The 17,428-nt window shown below is 34.8% G+C and overlaps 1 protein-coding gene across 5 annotated transcripts; it reads left to right on the forward strand.

The window, feature by feature from the left end:
• On the forward strand, positions 4,827 to 17,121 carry LOC109339101 (rab3 GTPase-activating protein catalytic subunit-like). 5 transcript variants are annotated; one of them, XM_019576494.1, is made up of 23 exons: positions 4,827 to 5,094; positions 5,239 to 5,282; positions 5,555 to 5,618; positions 6,706 to 6,820; positions 6,909 to 6,976; positions 7,060 to 7,157; positions 7,453 to 7,624; positions 8,125 to 8,344; positions 8,976 to 9,102; positions 9,575 to 9,684; positions 9,811 to 9,906; positions 11,983 to 12,111; positions 12,277 to 12,410; positions 12,932 to 13,021; positions 13,161 to 13,234; positions 13,693 to 13,724; positions 13,794 to 13,879; positions 13,980 to 14,051; positions 14,488 to 14,527; positions 15,215 to 15,465; positions 16,128 to 16,305; positions 16,370 to 16,584; positions 16,693 to 17,121. In XM_019576494.1, exons 1-23 carry the CDS (start codon positions 5,029 to 5,031, stop codon positions 16,987 to 16,989), a joined length of 2,778 nt encoding a protein of 925 aa, XP_019432039.1. In that variant the 5' UTR covers positions 4,827 to 5,028; the 3' UTR covers positions 16,990 to 17,121. The 5 variants fall into 5 exon arrangements, with proteins under 5 accessions (XP_019432039.1, XP_019432022.1, XP_019432029.1 ...); XM_019576477.1 differs by having other exon boundaries at positions 13,693 to 13,879; XM_019576484.1 differs by having other exon boundaries at positions 9,814 to 9,906; positions 13,693 to 13,879.

Genomic DNA, 17,428 nt, shown 5'->3' on the forward strand with positions numbered 1-17,428 from the left:
CTTATCTCAACGGGTAAGTTGGATGATGTTGGTTTTGTAAGCCACTTTGGTGCTAGAAAGTGGAAACTAGCAAAAGGCAACCTCGTTATTGCTAGAGGCTCAAAGGAAGGATCTTTGTACATTATGCAAGGAGGAATTTGTTCCGAAGAAGCAAATGTTGCTACCGACTCCAAAGATCTTTGGCATAGGCGATTGGGGCATATGAGTGAGAAGGCACTTCAAATTCTCGCCAAAGACCACCTTCCAGGTATAAAAGGTCAAATTTTAGATCCCTGTACTGATTGTCTTTATGGTAAACAACATAGAGTCAATTTTCAGAGAACAGACAATCCCTCACGGAGATATAAAGTACTTGAATTGGTGTATTCAGATGTTTGTGCACCATCTGAAAGATCTCTTGGAGGACTCTACTACTTTGTCACATTCATAGACGATCACTCGAGAAGAGTATGAGTGTACTTGTTGAAAAGCAAAGATCAAGTACTATGAGCATTCAAAGAGTTCCATGCACTAGTAGAACGTGAGACTGGGAAGAAGTTGAAGTGTCTAAAAGCAGACAATGGTGGAGAGTATCGTGGTCCATTTGAAGCCTATTGCAAGGCTTTTAGTATCAAACTGGAGAAGACACCACCAAAGACTCCTAAGTTGAATGGAGTAGCTGAGAGGATGAACCACACAATTGAAGAGAAGATCAGATGCATGTTGCAAGATGCCAATCTCCCAAGTCTTTCTGGGGTGAAGTAGTGAATACTGTAGTGGATCTCATAAATCGAACACCTTCAAGACCCCTGAACGAAGAAATTCCAGAAGAAGTATGGTACAAGAAGAAGGTATCCTTCAACCACCTGAGAGTATTCAAATGCAGAGCCTTCGTTCACATTCCAAAAGATAAGAGAAAGAAATTGGATGCTAAGATCAAGAAGTGCATTTACCTTGGGTCTCCAAAAGATGAATTTGGGTACAGACTATGGGATTCGATAAATAAGAAAATTATGAGAAGCAGAGATGTTGTGTTATTTAAGGATTAGACGATCAAAGATGTTCAGAAGAAAAGTGAGTGCAAGTCCAAAGTTCGCATTGATTCAGGGGGAAAGATTCCTCAACAAACAGATCCTGATCATCAGATAGATCCAGAACAGATAGACCAACATGCAGATCCTACTCACATGGAACTTGACCAGATTAATGAAGAGTCGGACCATGATGAAGTGGTGGTAGACACACAAATACATCAAGAACCCGAGCTAGTAGAGCATCAGATGCAAGTTGAACTGAGGCGCTCCGGAAGAGGTAGAACACCTTCTTCAAAGTATCCTGAAGAAGATTATATCACATTGACAAATAATGGTGAACCTGAAGACTTCTCAGAAGCTATGCATACATCTAATAAAGAAGAGTGGATTAAATCCATGGAAGACGAGATGAACTCCTTACATGAGAACCACACTTATGATATGGTGGAGTTGCCCAAAGGAAGAAAAGGCTTGAAAAACAAATGGGTTTATAAGCTTAAAGTTGAAGAAGGAAGCTCAAGACCAAGATACAAAGCTTGGATTGTTGTGAAAGGATGCGATCAGCAGAAAGGAGTTTATTTTGATGAGATATTCTCACAAGTGGTGAAGTATTCCTCCATAAGAGTAACATTGGGTCTAGCAGCTAGCCTAGACTTAGAAGTTGAACAACTTGATGTGAAAACAACTTTCTTACATGGAGACATCAAAGAAGAAATCTATATGGAGCAAACAGAAGGTTATGAAGAACCAGGTAAGGAACACTTAGTGTGTCGTATGAATAAGAATTTATATGGTCTGAAACAAGCCCTGAGAGAGTGGTACGAGAAGTTTGAATCTTTCATGACCAAATACAGTTTCAAGAAGACAACTGGTGATCATTGTGTATTCATTAAAAGGTATGAAGATAGAAACTTTATTATCATCCTCTTATATGTTGATGATATGTTAATCATTGGGCGTGACAAGATCAAGATTGTTGGTTTGAAGAATGCTTTAAGCAAGTCTTTTTCTATAAAAAAACTTGGGTCCTGCAAAGCAGATCCTTGGAATAAGGATAATCAGAGATCGTTCAAAGAAGTTGTTATGGCTATCACATGAGAAGTATATTGAGAAAGTTCTTAAGAGATTCAACATGGATAAGGCAAAGCCTGTTAGTGTTCCACTTGTTGGACATTTCAAGTTAACAACAATGCAATGTCCAACTAGTGATGAAAAAAGGAAAGAAATGAGCAGAATGCCTTATTCCTCTGTGGTAGGAATCCTAATGTATGTTATGATTTGTACAAGACCAGATATTGCCCACTCAGTTGGAGTTGTGAGTCGGTTCTTGTCCAATCCCAACAAAGAGCATTGGAATGCAGTAAAATGGATATTGAGATATCTGAGGGGAACTACCAAAAGATGTTTATGCTTTGGTAATGAAGATCATATGTTAGTTGGATACACAGATGTTGACATGGCTGGAGATGTAGATTCTAGAAAATCCACATCAGCTTATCTAACTACTTTTACAGGGGGGTTGTATCTTGGCAATCCAAGTTAGCAAAGATGTGTTACATTATCAACAACTGAAGCATAATATATTGCAGCATCTGAAGCTAGCAAGGAGATAAAATATATGAAAAACATCTCACATTAGTTGGATCATGTTCAAGATAAATATGTTTTGCATTGTAATAACCAAAGTGCAATTCACCTAGCTAAGAATCCTACGTTTCATTCTCGGACAAAGCACATTGATTATCGTTATCATTGGATACGAAATGCTTTGGAGGATGGTGAGTTGTAGCTAGAGAAAATTCATACAGATGATAACTAGTCTGACATGATGACCAAAACAGTTTCACTCAAGAAGCTAACAGACTGTTGCAAATGTGCAGGACTGGTGATACCCATCAATTAATTCAGGAAGGAGAGATTTGTTGGGAATCCTTCCTAATTGATGTGGAAGCAAGACCAATGAATCTTGGTAGATGAACCATTAAATAATTCAATGATGGTTATTCCAAGGTCTTTGAATTACTTCTTGAGTCTTGAGATTATGAAATCTAACTTAGAAAGTTGGAGTAACATTTTTCAAAGTGTCTTGAAAAGTATGATATCAATTAATCCTCCACTATGTCTTTATGATGAAGTTTTCCTCCCTTTCACTATATATAGGGGACTTGTGAGGAAGAGATACAACAAGCAAGTGAGAAAAACAACATAGAGAGAAAGTGAAAGAGTTTATATCCACTTAGTGTGAGATTTGTATTCCTAATGAAATACTAGAGAGTTTGTATTTTCATCTTTTTGAGTGAGATTGAGCGTTATCATCTTTGTAAGAGAGAGTCAAATATTGTAATCCTACTTTCTATAGTGGAGATATTTTCTGGACTAGGTCCCGTGATTGTTTCCTTCTCACATTGATGAGGTTTTTCCCACGTTAAAATTCTTGGTGTTATTCTTCTCTATTTTCTTTATTCACTTGCCACTTCCGCAATTACCCATTTTACATCACACAGAGGAGAGAAAATGGTTTTGAATTTCACAACAGTTACACGGAGACTCACTCTATTGCTAGTGCAAAAATAGAATGGGGGAGATTAAATCCAAAACAAGCTTTTTGACTATGAGGAAAAGATTGTTAACCAAAGTTAGGTTAGGCTTATTAGGTTCAATTACAATAATATAGAAGTTCAATGTTCATTGTGCAGCATGCACTGATGGCTAGGAATCCCATGATCATTTTTTCTATGGCTATCAATGGCCATATAGTCCGATTTCAGAATGCTGCCAAATTCCAAGACAAAGAGCACTTCGTTTCAAATATTTAAGGAGACTAGTCCTTTTCGCCACTATTGCATGAACAATCCATTCTATTTGGATTTGAACATATCTCAGTGTTTAGAGGGCCCTCACAATCTGCACATGCAAGGTTTGGGGTATTGAATACAATGCTAAGGATTCACATACATTGGTGCAAAGCTAGGAAAATGACTCAAAATCAACCTCAATATGTGAAAAGGCTTGTAAATACTTTGATTTATCTCAAAGTGTTTTTTGCTTTCATTCCACTCTCTTAAATCAATCTTTGAAATTGGTGAAGATATGTTTGCTAGGTTAATGACTTTTGTAATAGTTTAAAGGTAATGCAATTTGTCATTATATTTGTTATCATTAACTTGCCCTTCAAAAATCAGGGTGCCACCAATTTAGTTTTGGAAGGATATTTGTCACACAAAAAAATTAAATTTCTTATCTAGTTAATCTATTCCTAATTTAATATGCAAGAGATTAATATGACACCAAATTTAATATTTAAAGAATTAGTAAGGTAACAAATTTCATAAAGAGGAGTAAGTTATAACATAATTAACAGCTGTAAGAGTGTAAGACTAATATTATTAAAGTATAAATTTCATTAAAGTATTAAATTACTGGAAAATATAATATTTGAGAAATTAATGTTATATTAAAGAGTTTTTTTTACAAATCATCATTCTACTTATAAGAAAGTAATATATGTCACTAATAAATCAATGATTAATAAAAAAAATATTACCTTTGATATTTGTCATTCATTGTGTATAAAAAATTTGTATGAAAATTTATCATTTTCCATATTAAAACATACTACTAAGCTATATTTCCAAATTCACTATTTATTAACTAAAGAAGGACATGGCCTAAGGATCATGATCACCTATTTCCATTCCTGTTTTATTTGGTGTCTTTACTCAATTAAAAAATTAATTTAATTAAAACAAAATCTTATAATAATATAATTTAATATTTTCGTATTATTTTAAGTTTGATTAGCTTGTTAAACATTCACTGGCCTTGGTGTCATTCGATTTTGTTTCGGCTAAAAGAAGATCGAATTTTGCATCTTTTTTTGTGCGAAAATAAAACAAACGAATCTCAACCTCAGTGTTAATCTTCTGGTGTGTAATCTCAGTGAAAAAATTGTGATCGTTTTTTCCACGAAGACATTATACGCATTCTATGATCGGTGATTCTTCGCATATCTTCCATGGCGTCCTCCAATTCCAGCAGGTTTGAATCTGATGCTGACGACGATCTCACAGACGAAGTAGTGGTATACTTCATGATTATTCATAGATTCCAAATTCGCGGTTATGAATTGATTATTTTCCTTCATTTTGTTAAAATTCTGAGTGGTTATGGGATTAGAACTAATGCTAATTAATTTAGTACGTTTCCTTCAATGTTGATGATGCAGCTTGAGCATTTTGATGATTTCACTATTGCTTCTTCTTGGGAAAGGTTAGTTTATGTCCTCTTAGTTCAGATGATTCTGCTCTTGGTATGCATATCATTGTTTGAGAAAATTAGACTGAACTTGTTAGCTTATAGCACTGGATTTCATTTCAAAAGCTAAGTTGAACACTTTTATAGTAGGTAAGTGTAATAATAACTGAATTCATGATTGCACCTTGCTATGAGACGAATGTTGAGTGTAATTAAGACAAACCTCTGGAAAACAATGTAAAATACCCTTATTGTATATCATCATCACTGATTAATGTTTTTTATAGGTTTATTTCTGACATTGAGGCAATTTGTCGGCTTTGGATGGCTGATGGTCCAAAGAACCTGATGGTAAGTTTTTCAGTTTCAATTATCAAAAGTTAAAGCTATCCATAAATATATATTTTTTAATTTATTTTTTGCATTGAGGATTTGCACACAAGATTAATGATAAACAAACTTTACTTGTTCATAGTATGGCCGCCATTTACTGGCGGCTTTAAATTTACCCCCTCATAGTTCTTGGCTAATATCAGTTTAGTACACCTAGCAGGTTTTACTCTTCTATTAAATTCTAGGAAAAAAAATGATATTTTGGTCCAGTAACTTACTTTATTTTCTCAAATTGGTTTCTCAGCTTTTTTTCTCATTTCAGTACATTAGTTTTGCTTTTGCTACTACTATGTTAGTCCTTCCTTTCAATTTTTTGTCACATGTCATTTTCTTGTTGTGCCACATGTCTCTTTCTAGGAGTGTCACATTAGCAAAAAAATTATATAGAGGGGCTAATGTGAGAGCGGAAACAAAGTTGAGGGACCAAATTGAGAAGAAGAAAAATTTAAGAGACCAAAAGTGCGTTTTTGCCTAAATTCTATTAATTAACTTTGGTTTGACAATGCACTAATGAAATATGCTTGTGTGTCTGGCACTTAGTTGATAAGTTTTAATGTTCATCTTTATTAAATGGATGCAAAAGTTATCCCCTGCTCAGTCATTCATTTGCAGATATAAGAGTTGCTTTATGCACAATGACATATGAATCTCTTGCTTTGAGTATCTTTTAAAAAATTTCTTGTTATAGGAAGCTCTCGACAATATTTATTTTATCAAACTCTATTTAGACAGTTTATGAATGATGCATTTCTACCACGCGATAGTTTCTTCTTTAAATTATTAGGTTGATAAGGTCACATGTTTGTAAGTGACAGCTCAGGGCAAGGAAATTATTTGTGGTACTTAGGTTCCTGTTTTCTATCTCTCCTGTTCAGTTCCTACTTCCTTGTTTGTTTTCACACTGGATGGTCATAGCACTAAAAGTGAGTAACTGGGGTACATGCCACTGGTGTCTAAATTAGTGTTGTGGGTTACATTTTTCGGGTTCAAAACGTCCAATTTTCTTTCTTGTCCTGAATGAACTTCCTCTTTCCTTTGGTTATAGGAAAAAGGTGCAGTTCTTCTAGAGTATTCCAAAAATTCATACAAGGTCAAATCTGAAATGAAGCATGCCATGAAAAATTACTGCATGGAGTATTATTTTGAGATCAACTGTGATGGTAATTTGGATTTTTCTTATTTGGTTGTAAATGTTTAGTAGGTTGGGGTTAACAAATGTTTATCTATATTGACTTCTGGGTGGCGCAGGCAAACCAGCTGATTGGAATTCTACTTTTCATGATCTGCAGTTATGTTTTGGTGTGAAGGAATTTTTGGTATGGTTTAACATTTCATATAGCCTTTATTAAAAATTCAATGCTTTCACTGAGGAAACCCTTCTCACGTTGCATATCACTAGGTGATTACTCCTCAAAGTGCAAGCGGTGTGGTTCTTGATGCACCAGAGGCTAGTAAGCTCTTGAGTGCTGTTGCAATTGCTTTGTCAAATTGCTCAAGGTAACCATTTTTCCTTCTTCCTTGTTCTATAATGTTTAGTGAACTATGGAACTTTATAACATCACATTTTTTGTCTCATTGTAAATAGTACATAAATACTATCTGTCAACTTTAATCTTTAGGTTCATATCATGCCTCTCTTATTTCCAGTGGAGAGGTTACTGTTTTTTTGGATAAAATATGTTATGGTTTACTAATGTTTAAACTTTAAATTACTAGATGTTGAAACATCTAGTTCATTGAAGTATGAGTAATTAAAGTGAGGATGTAGTTTCTTATAACATTAGCTATGTAGTTTATGGCCAGCATTTGTTCCAGTTCACGATCCTTCACGGAAGGCATATATTGGAATTCAGAACATGGGTACCGTGTTTACTAGAAGGTTTGAAGCAGATCGAATTGGTAGTCAGGTTCCAGTAAAACTCATGCATTTGGAGGGGTTGTACGAGTTGTTCTTCTCTAAGTTTGTGAGTTCCTGCCCTGAGCTGATATTTATAGTGGATTTGCTTGATTTTTTATGATGTTGCAATAAATCTATTTTTAATTAGATATGCCATCTTGCATTACTCTCCTATAGTCTGCTCTCTCTGAAACTGATGCTGATGTATTTACTGCTCTGAAGAAAGTGTTTATCACTTAGTGAAACTTCCTTTCCCCTCCCCCCCTAGAGTTGGCATATATAGGTGGTAATGCAACCTTTTTTTACAAATTATTGTTTGATTTTTCAATTTACATTAATGTTTTCATCAATGAAATGACACTCTGTTGTGAGCTCTGTAAGGAAGTTGTTTGTGTGATATTTTTTTTTCCTACGTCTTTTCTGGTCTATTTTACCTCAATATGTTTAATTGGAATTGCAGTGCACTCATAATAACCCTCTCCTAGTAATATATATTAGAGTCAGAAGTTTTAGTCTGCATTGTCCTTAACTCCCCATATAGTAATTAATTTCCATTTAATACTGAAGGCCTACTCCACATTGGATCTTTCTACTCATCTTTTCAAAGTCCAATTTGCAATGAGGCTAACATACAGAACACTTCCCTATGATGATAACAACTTCGAAGGCATTGATCCACAAAATGCACAATCCGGAGAAAATCTTACTGGCGAAACCTCCAGCGGAACATTGTGGGATAATGATTGTTCTTGGAGTGAGTGGTATTCTGCAGAAGATCCTGTTAAAGGTGAATCCTAGGAATTGATAGAAATACTTTTAGGTCATTGCATGAACTCTTTTGTTTGATAGAACGAGTTTTACATTTGGGACATGTTTACATATGTGTCATGCAACATTTAAAAGTCAACATGTAATGGGTTATAATTTGAAAATGATGGGTAGTGGCAAATAGGGTGTTATATTCAAGCATGTTAAAAGAAATTCATGTAACCGACCCCACCTAATGAGATAAAGGCTTGGTTGTTGTTGTATGTTAAAAGAAATTCAGGTACATTAAGTTCTTTTAACTCTTTCCAATGGAAAAGCCATCTGGATTGCGTGCTTTTGCATGATTTGTAATATTTCTATATGAAAATTTCATCATTGGCATGTTTCTTATAATTCTTTGTTCTGTTGTCACTGTACCCTGTAATCTAAAGCCCTTATTTATAGGTATGTTGTTCTTTCTGCATGTCTAACTCCCCTAGAGGACCTTTGCTCCAATATCTTTTGCATTCATTTGTCTCTTTGGGAAATTTGTTTGGTGATTCCACATTTTGGTATTTAATTAGTAAAAGCTCCATAAGCTTCATTTTTTCCATAAATCTCTATTGTGAATAGCAGTTCCATTTAATTTATTATGTATAAACTACATGCAGGTTTTGAACTCATTTCAATATGGTCAGAGAAGATGGTTGAAAGTTCTATGGAAATGGCTGAACTAGAAAATGATTCACCTCATGAAGCTGAGAAGTGGTTGATCTCTCCCAGTTTTGCTCCAAATGTGTAAGAAATTTTATTGAAATATGGGCAACCAAAATCTGATGATAAATAGTTGCTACAGGTGCTGCTTATGCTAGTCACATTTCTCTCATGCAGTTTCTACACTAAACAATAATTAGATTCAGTTTGTGCCTGTGGTTCACATCGTTAACCAAAGCCAAACATGGTTAATTTACAAATAGGACTGCCAAGATTTTTCATTTTCCGATATATAAAACTTATGTTTTTGTAATTTTTAAGGGTTTATGCAAGTCACCATCCTTTGATTTTATTTTCCTTCATTTAGAGTGTTTGTTAAGGTTCCTCACATAATTGTATAATTTAACAAAGAAAATTAAGAATTTTATGGCAGTACATAAGTGTCCATTATTATTTACTTTTTTGCAATTACTATTGGAATTCATATTGAAGTTTGGTCAGTTTCCTATGCTTCTTAAGTAGGTTTTGGAAGTTAATATTTCATTTATGTTTATAGACTTGAAGGTTCCAAAGGAAATCAATTTGGATTTGCATCTCAGTTGCATCTTCTAGTCGATGCATTGGAAATGTCGTATGAGGCCCAATTTATGGAAGACTTTGTCTCAGGTTTGGATTTGCTTTGGTGAATTTAGTGGTATATTTGAATTATTCTTGCAGCTTTATGTATGATGGTTAGTAATGCTTTTGGTATAAATTATAATGGTTCAACTTTGTATTCTCTTCTGTTTGTAGCAGTTGAAAACTCAGGCTCTGAAAATTTGAAATCCTCATTGGTTATACCTCCACCAACAGTTAGAGATCGTGTGCTGAAAGAACTGTTTCATGAAGGTATTTAGCAGTTAGCTCTGTTCCTTCCTTCTATATTTGGTCTTCCATCTGGGTGAATACTCTGAGACCATAAGATCACCGATACAGCGATACCTTGCGCTGTTGGCAGTTTTTAACTAGATTTTGCATTTACATCCAGTTTATGGTCAATAACTCTGTCAACAGAAGCACAGAACTAGGTACATGTGCCTTGTGGGTTCCATAGAACTGGCCTCCATTTTGATGTTTTATATTTTCAACTTTCAAGTATAAACTGTACTTGGAGGGTGATTAAAAATAGCTTGCATATGATATGTGAAATTCTCCTATGAACTACTTCAGTGATTAAAGCTGATTTTTTAATTTATCACATCGAAGCACTGAATATGTACTGTAATCTTATTTGCTGGAGTAAATTACAGTTAACTTCTATGGTGTTCAGACTTAGACTGATAATTCAGAAAGTTAGATTTCACGGATAAAAATTAGCGACATCTGTTGAATAAGGCAGGGAACAGGTAAATACAATACATAGATTTTTAATATTTGAACTTGAAATTGCCTGTTGTTTTGGTTCGGGTTTCACCTCTCTCTCTTTTTACTTTCTTTTTTATTTTCCTCATCTGAAGCTTATTTTGGATAACAAGATTAACTTTTCAGTTACCACTGCAAGAAGATCACATGCAAAATTAATTAGTTAATAGTCTTTTTGTAAGAGAAGCCAGAAACAGAATCTATATTTACGAATAGATCTATTATGCCGAATGATCAAGAATATCTTTAGAAGTTGGAATTGCCTCTAAGCCAATCATACCTTCCTTAATACAGTATGTACCTGATAAATTTGGAGGTCATCTTCCACCATCATAAGCCTGAGAAAACTTGTGTTAGTCTATTCATTTTCTTCCAGTACCATGAAAATCCATTGGAGGTTGATAAGACTCAGAGTCTTTCAACACTCAAGTAATAAGCATGTATCCACTTTATCCAAAGATTACCAGCTTTTGAAGCAAATTGCCAAATCTGATTACCAATTTCTGCATTATTTCATTGCTCAAGATTCTTGATACCTAATTCACCTTCTTTCTTTTGTCTGCACACCTTCCTGAGTTGACCAAGGCCATATCTCTACCTGCTTCCTTCTGACCCCACAAAAATTATGTACAGTCAATTTCCTTCAAAAGTGCCTTAGGAATGATGAAAACTGTGCCCCAGTCAATATGAATTGACATGAGAACATTTATTCCATCCACTCCTTCCCATGTAAGGCAACTTTCTGGACTCTCATGTAATGAGTCTGCTAGTCACATTATCAACCAGAGTATGGCAATCATTAATAGACCACGTATGAGGAGATGATGGCAGTCCTAATTAATTTATGGGAAAATGACCTTGCTGGAATTATGGAGGTTGCAGAAAAATGGATTTAATTTCATGTGAAACCCCAGCAATAAATAGATTTGATTTTGCAGGACTGGCATACAAACCACTGTTTTTTGAGAATTCATTAATTGCTTCCATGAGAATACCAACAGTTTCCTTTTGACCTTTATAAAAATGAGAAGATCATCAGCAACTGCTAGGTTGATCGGTTTCAGGCTCTCACTACTTGGGTGATATCTAATTTTGAGTTCCTGCTTGCTAATTTGATTATTCTAGCGAGTATGTCCATAACCAAGGAGAAAATCGGGCTGGAGAGAGGATCTCCGTGAGTGAGCCCTTTCTTGATTTGAAAATAACCTTGCAGTTCTCCTTGCCTGAAGCTTATTGTCCACATAATAATTTAGGGAAAGTGCATTCAACCCCTTGAACTTTGGGCCACTTGCTAACGGGCAACATGAACTGTTAAATCACCACAATTAGCCCTTAAACTATTACCATCATACCAATAGTCCTTCCATCAATCGGTGCTTGTTTGCTAGAGGCCCAAAGTTTAAGGTGGCTTAATAAACTTTTTCCTATGATCCGTACCTGCTCACTGCATAAGCCCAAGAATCTTTGGGATGCCTGAAAAGGCATGCTGGGATAATTGCATGTTAAAATTCAAAGTATATACCCTAAACTATTTTTCTATAATTGCTTATGTAATGTCTGCAGGAGTACATCTCACAGATTATATTCAGGGTGGAGACAAGACTTCTCGAGCTATAAAAGGCGCACCTCTTGAATCTCTTTTTGCACAATTTTGTTTACATTCTCTTTGGTTTGGAAGCTGCAATATTCGTGGTATGTACCAAAGTTATTGGGGTTGATTTGTGACATCAATTTGTTGCATAACCGAACAAAGAGTAGCAACATTTTTCATCTACGTGGAATTTATTTCCCGAGATGTTGTATGTGTGTATGCTGTATATTTTCATTTGTATGAGTTGCTTTTGGTCTGTATGTCAGCTATTTCTGTCCTATGGATAGAGTTTGTTCGAGAGATTAGATGGTATTGGGAAGAGTCACAACCATTACCTCGGATGCCAGCTAATGGTTCAATTGACCTATCCACTTGTTTGATTAACCAGAAACTTCAGATGGTATTTTTCTTTCTTATAATCTTTACTGTACCTTCTTTGACATAAAATCCATGTGTTCATGTCTGCTTTATATATTTATATGAAACTTTATGATAAATGCTTATTGTTGCTTTCTAGAACAGTCTTTACTGTTTCCTTCAATTTGAAGTGACTTTTTCTTTTCAATTGTAGTGCATTTCCTTATCATTGTTATTTTTCTCTTTGAGTGCTTGTGATCTCCCATGCTTTTTTAGTGACTTGTTGTCTTATAAGTAATTATAGCATATCAAGTACAGAAAAATATAGTTGATAATTTTGATTCAAAGCTTAAAGATAATCTTGATACTTAGTTCCTCTTATCACACATCCATCCTAGGGATGTTGCCAAGTTGAAGTCTTAGTTTTGCCCCTAGTTGAAGATTAAGATCAAAATAGAAAATAGAATTGTTTCAGTAAGCTTTGGATGTTTTGGTGTTTATATGATGTAAAATACATGGTGATATGTCGAAGATAGTGATTCTATTTTCTGCTTTGCAATTCAGCTTGCAGTATGCATTGAGAAGAAGTGCGAGCTGAGTGAAGATTATCAAGATTGTATAGGAAGTGAAGATCAAGGGGACTCTTTGTCTGAGGTCACAAGCTTTTCTTTTCCTTTTGTCTGTACTCTGTAGTTCTTAGATGGAGTGTTCTGTAACTGTACTATGTTATTATTATTATTACTCAGTAAAATTGTTTTGCATTGTGGACATAGATTGATATATTGAATTGCAGGAGGAAAGTGTAGTTGGGGATGACTCATTCGTTACACAGATAAACACTGAGGATTTTTCTGGAAAAGTTGACAGGTGAACTTAGCAAGTGAGAGCCTCGGTTATTAGCTATCCAATTCTTGCTTTTAGCTCATAGCTAATTTGACTATTTAGATCTTTATCTGTCTTAATATACTTTTATGCATATTTTGAGTTTTAGTAGATTAATTGTTTTTTCCACTATGTAAGATCAATTCAGGGATTTAATATCTAATAATGGTAGGTATATTTCGTACATCTTAGCCGTTGAGCCAACTAAGATATAAAGAGGTTGGAGATATTTACACTTCTGATCTAGACTTCACCTTTCCCTTTTATATTGTTTCGATAGGAGAATACATATACTAGTTCTTCTATCTGTTGCCTTTTTCGTGTCAAATGTTGAGACTAATAATGGATTTGTACGTCAAATTACAACTTGTACCTATTTATCCTTGCAAATAGTAATTATTTTCTTGTAAGCATGATGTGTAAATTTTTTGTTCATGCTGCAGATTTCCAACTTCTGATGATTTACATCATTCTGGTAAAACAATACCTATAGTTACTGGAAAGCCTGGAGACGTGAACCTTTTTATTAATAAAAAACCTTCAGAGTGCACCAGGAAAGGATCAGCTGGTATTGTCAAGTCTATGATGCTTCTCGAGTCTAATGAATGCATGCATGCCCCATTCACCCAGGTTTCTCTAAGACTCTAACAACTCTGCACCAATTGGCACTCTCCGTATGTTGCCTTAATTCAATAATACCATGCTTTTGGTCTTGTTTTCTCTCCTACAGGAAGCCCCTATTATGACAGAAGACATGCATGAGGAGCGCCTTCAGGCTGTTGAAGCCTTTGGTGATTCATTTGTAAGCTTAAACTCTTATGCATTGCATATAATAATTGAATATAAAAGCTTTGGCCGTGTAGACCAATCATACATTTCAAATAGGGGACAAACAATGACTGAAAACAAGGCACACACACAAGTCAATTGAGCCAAATGTAAGGATTTGATGGGTACCACGGTGGAATAGGTTGAGGTATTAGGTATATAGTTTCTAAGTTGGCAAGTTGAGCCAGTCTGTTCACTCTTCATGATGATATTAAAGAGAAATTTGATTTTTATTTGACTGTGATACATTAGCCTCTCAATAGCTAGGGAATTAATAGTTTGAGGACAGTCAATATTTCATAGATAAACTTAATATTTCATATTTCACATCAGTGCCCTGGAGATTAGTCTAACATCAATGCCTAACATAAAACAATTATTTCTTACCATTGCCTGTTACACTTTTGCAGAATTTCTCCGCCCAGCTGGAAAGGGATATATTAACTTCAGGTACTACTAGTAGCAATAAGGATTAGGCTTATGGGTATATTATCAAATGTTATAAACACTCATTAGCGGCTGAAATTAAATGACTTGTGATGACTTTTATTTTCATGTAAGCAACTTGCATTTAGGAGTGAAGTCAGATGGCCAGGCTAAACTTGTACCCTAATTTATTTTTTTCCATCATTAATCCTGTCAATAAACATGATTACTTCCCAATTAAGACTTTTCTTTTTTTGGTCCCTTAACCATTGCCCTACGGACAGTGGTTAGTAAAACTGCTTATAAGTATTACATTTATAAATTATGAGTACGTGATCATGTAATTGATAGTCGATTCTATTTTCATAAGTATGTTTTTATGTTAGTTTTATAGGATAAACTGATGAACTGCTAATTGGTTTTCAAATATCATGAAAGTGTATAGACATCTCTATGTATGTAGAGATTTCTAAACAAACTTTTCAATAGTTTGAATTTTTGCTTTTTTTCCTGGCGGAGGGGGATAAATGGTGTGTGACCTTATGAAATATTTAATACTAATTTCTCTCTCCCCTTTCAGTTATAAATTGGCCGGGTTTATGAATATGTATTTTAGGAGAGATTTTCTGTACAATTAATAATGCATGCCTAGATCCTACGATTTGATAGTTTAAGACATGACTCACCGATAATTTCCTTTGATGACATTAGACATGTCAGCATTTAAAGCAGCGAATCCAGATGCTATTTTTGAAGATTTTATTCGGTGGCACTCACCCGGGGATTGGGTGGAGGATGACATTGAGGCTGAGAAGTCAAAAGATAATTGGCCTCCAATAGGACGGCTATCGAAGAGAATGTCTGAGAGTGGGAACTTATGGAGAAATATTTGGAACAGCACACCTGCTCTTCCTGCTTCTGAACAGAAACCTCTTCTTGACCCAAATAGAGAAGGTGAAAAAGTAAGTTTGTTTTTCTGGAAATGTGCGTTGTGCTTCCTATCTTTTCTGTTGGGAAAAAAATCCATGGCCTCTATGGTGAATTCATACTTTGAGTTTATATGCAGTTGTGTCTTTATTACAATACTATGCCCAACTTATAGTAACATATTCTTTGTTACATGGTTTCTCACCTTCTCATACTGATTGTACAGTTAAACCTCTTCACTTATCGTCCAACATGGATTTAAGGATCGGATCTTATTGATGCTAAGCGGCCATGCCCCATTTATATTTTAGAATCTATCTTAGTTTAGCAGAAATCATCTATATTTGGGTGATATCATTTTGACCTGTGTTAGCTAATGACAAGGAATTAGGAGAATGTTTTAATGTAGGACTGATTGCATTCAAACGTGGTAAATTAGACTTGATTAAGAAATTATGAAGTAGTTTTGGATTCCAATGGTATTCAGGTTTATTTCATCTTGTTGCTCATGTCAATAATATTCTTGAAGGCGTTGTCCTATAAAGGAGACAAAAGGTATGGGAGATTGTAAGTGACACTTATATTTCCTAATACATGTTAAAATATGACTGCAAGTATTTGAAGTTTGAGACGTGCTCTTCCAGTCTCTATATATCTCTTCTTACTACTAGTTTTTATATTATCCTTAAATTTATAGGTTCTTCATTATCTGGAAACTTTAAAGCCACATCAATTGCTTGAGCAAATGGTGTGTTCTTCCTTCAGAGCTGCAGCTGACACATTAAACCGAACCAGTTATGGAGACCTGAAAGAGATGGGGACTAAAATGCAGCAACTATACCTTACCTTGGCGCCTGCTTTGAAGCCGTTGCAAGGTATCTATTCATTGTTTTTTTACTATTCTTTGGAAAATAATATTTAACTTCTACTTTCTTGCAGTAAGTCATTTGTCTGCAGAAGATAGTGAGACTATCGAAGACCTAAGACGACTATGTGTTGTTTTCGAACACATTGAGAAACTACTGACTCTTGCGGCTTCCCTTCATCGCAAGCTTATACGAGCACCACGCCTCTCCAGAGAAATTTTCAGTGATTTCTATAACTTCTATATTCCAAGAATGGGACAAGGCTTGATAGAAGAATCTGTTAAAAAGGTGAAATAGTTCTATGCCCTGAAATAACCTTATTTAGGTATCAGAATACATATATCTTCTTTATCGTGGAGCGTGTACTAAGATTTATTCCTTTATCTTTTTGTTTAGGAATTTGACAAGAAACAGGTAGTAAGGAATCATGAGAGGGAAGTGGTGTCTAATATGTTTGTTCCACCCAATGCAAACCAGTCTTGGAGAAAGGTTTTGAGTATGGGGAATCTTCTGAATGGTCATGAACCAATCCTGAGGGAGATTATTTTTAAGCTGCATAATAGAGTGAATGGTAATCACTATGCAGCTCCTGGTGCTAGTGTTTCTCAACAAGAAATTGAATCTTATCGAATGTATATATGTGGAACTTCTAATGACCTCAGGGTAGCACTTTCTGTTGTCTCATGTGATTAATTTTAGGTTGTTCATTGGTTAGAATTGTGTTTATAGGGAAGAATAATTCTAAGTATTTCTCTCCATCTATTCTTTCCGGATAATCATCCCAATTACTAAATGACGAAAATTAAGAAAATATTTAATGTTTTTATGGGCTATTTGATTTAATATTTTGTATTGTAATAAAAAACATATTATTAGTACTCAGATCTCTTTGTTGTGTCTGGTCTTACACTTGAAGTGTCTTGTTCGATTCAATCAAATGTTTTTTAATTTAATTTTTATTTAATGTGTCTGTTTGCCTTGGTCTCTATTTTTTAGAACATTATTTGTGTGAATATGTCTCCACCTTATTGAAAGATAAATAAAGTAGTAAAATACAGAATGTTAAGTGGAAAAATAATATATATTAAGTTTTCTAGTTAGCAAGAAATAAATCTTTATGTTGAACAAGCTA

The sequence above is a fragment of the Lupinus angustifolius genome, chromosome LG02 (genome assembly GCF_001865875.1).
Source record: "Lupinus angustifolius cultivar Tanjil chromosome LG02, LupAngTanjil_v1.0, whole genome shotgun sequence".
Lineage (NCBI taxonomy): Eukaryota > Viridiplantae > Streptophyta > Magnoliopsida > Fabales > Fabaceae > Lupinus > Lupinus angustifolius.

Bases quoted from the DNA above. Each gene is read 5' to 3' on its own strand.
- LOC109339101 (XM_019576477.1), top strand. From the start codon at position 5,029: ATGGCGTCCTCCAATTCCAGCAGGTTTGAATCTGATGCTGACGACGAT. The intron at 5,283-5,554 runs GTTAGTTTATGT...TGTTTTTTATAG, and splicing joins ATTGCTTCTTCTTGGGAAAG to GTTTATTTCTGACATTGAGG. The intron at 6,977-7,059 runs GTATGGTTTAAC...GCATATCACTAG, and splicing joins TTGGTGTGAAGGAATTTTTG to GTGATTACTCCTCAAAGTGC.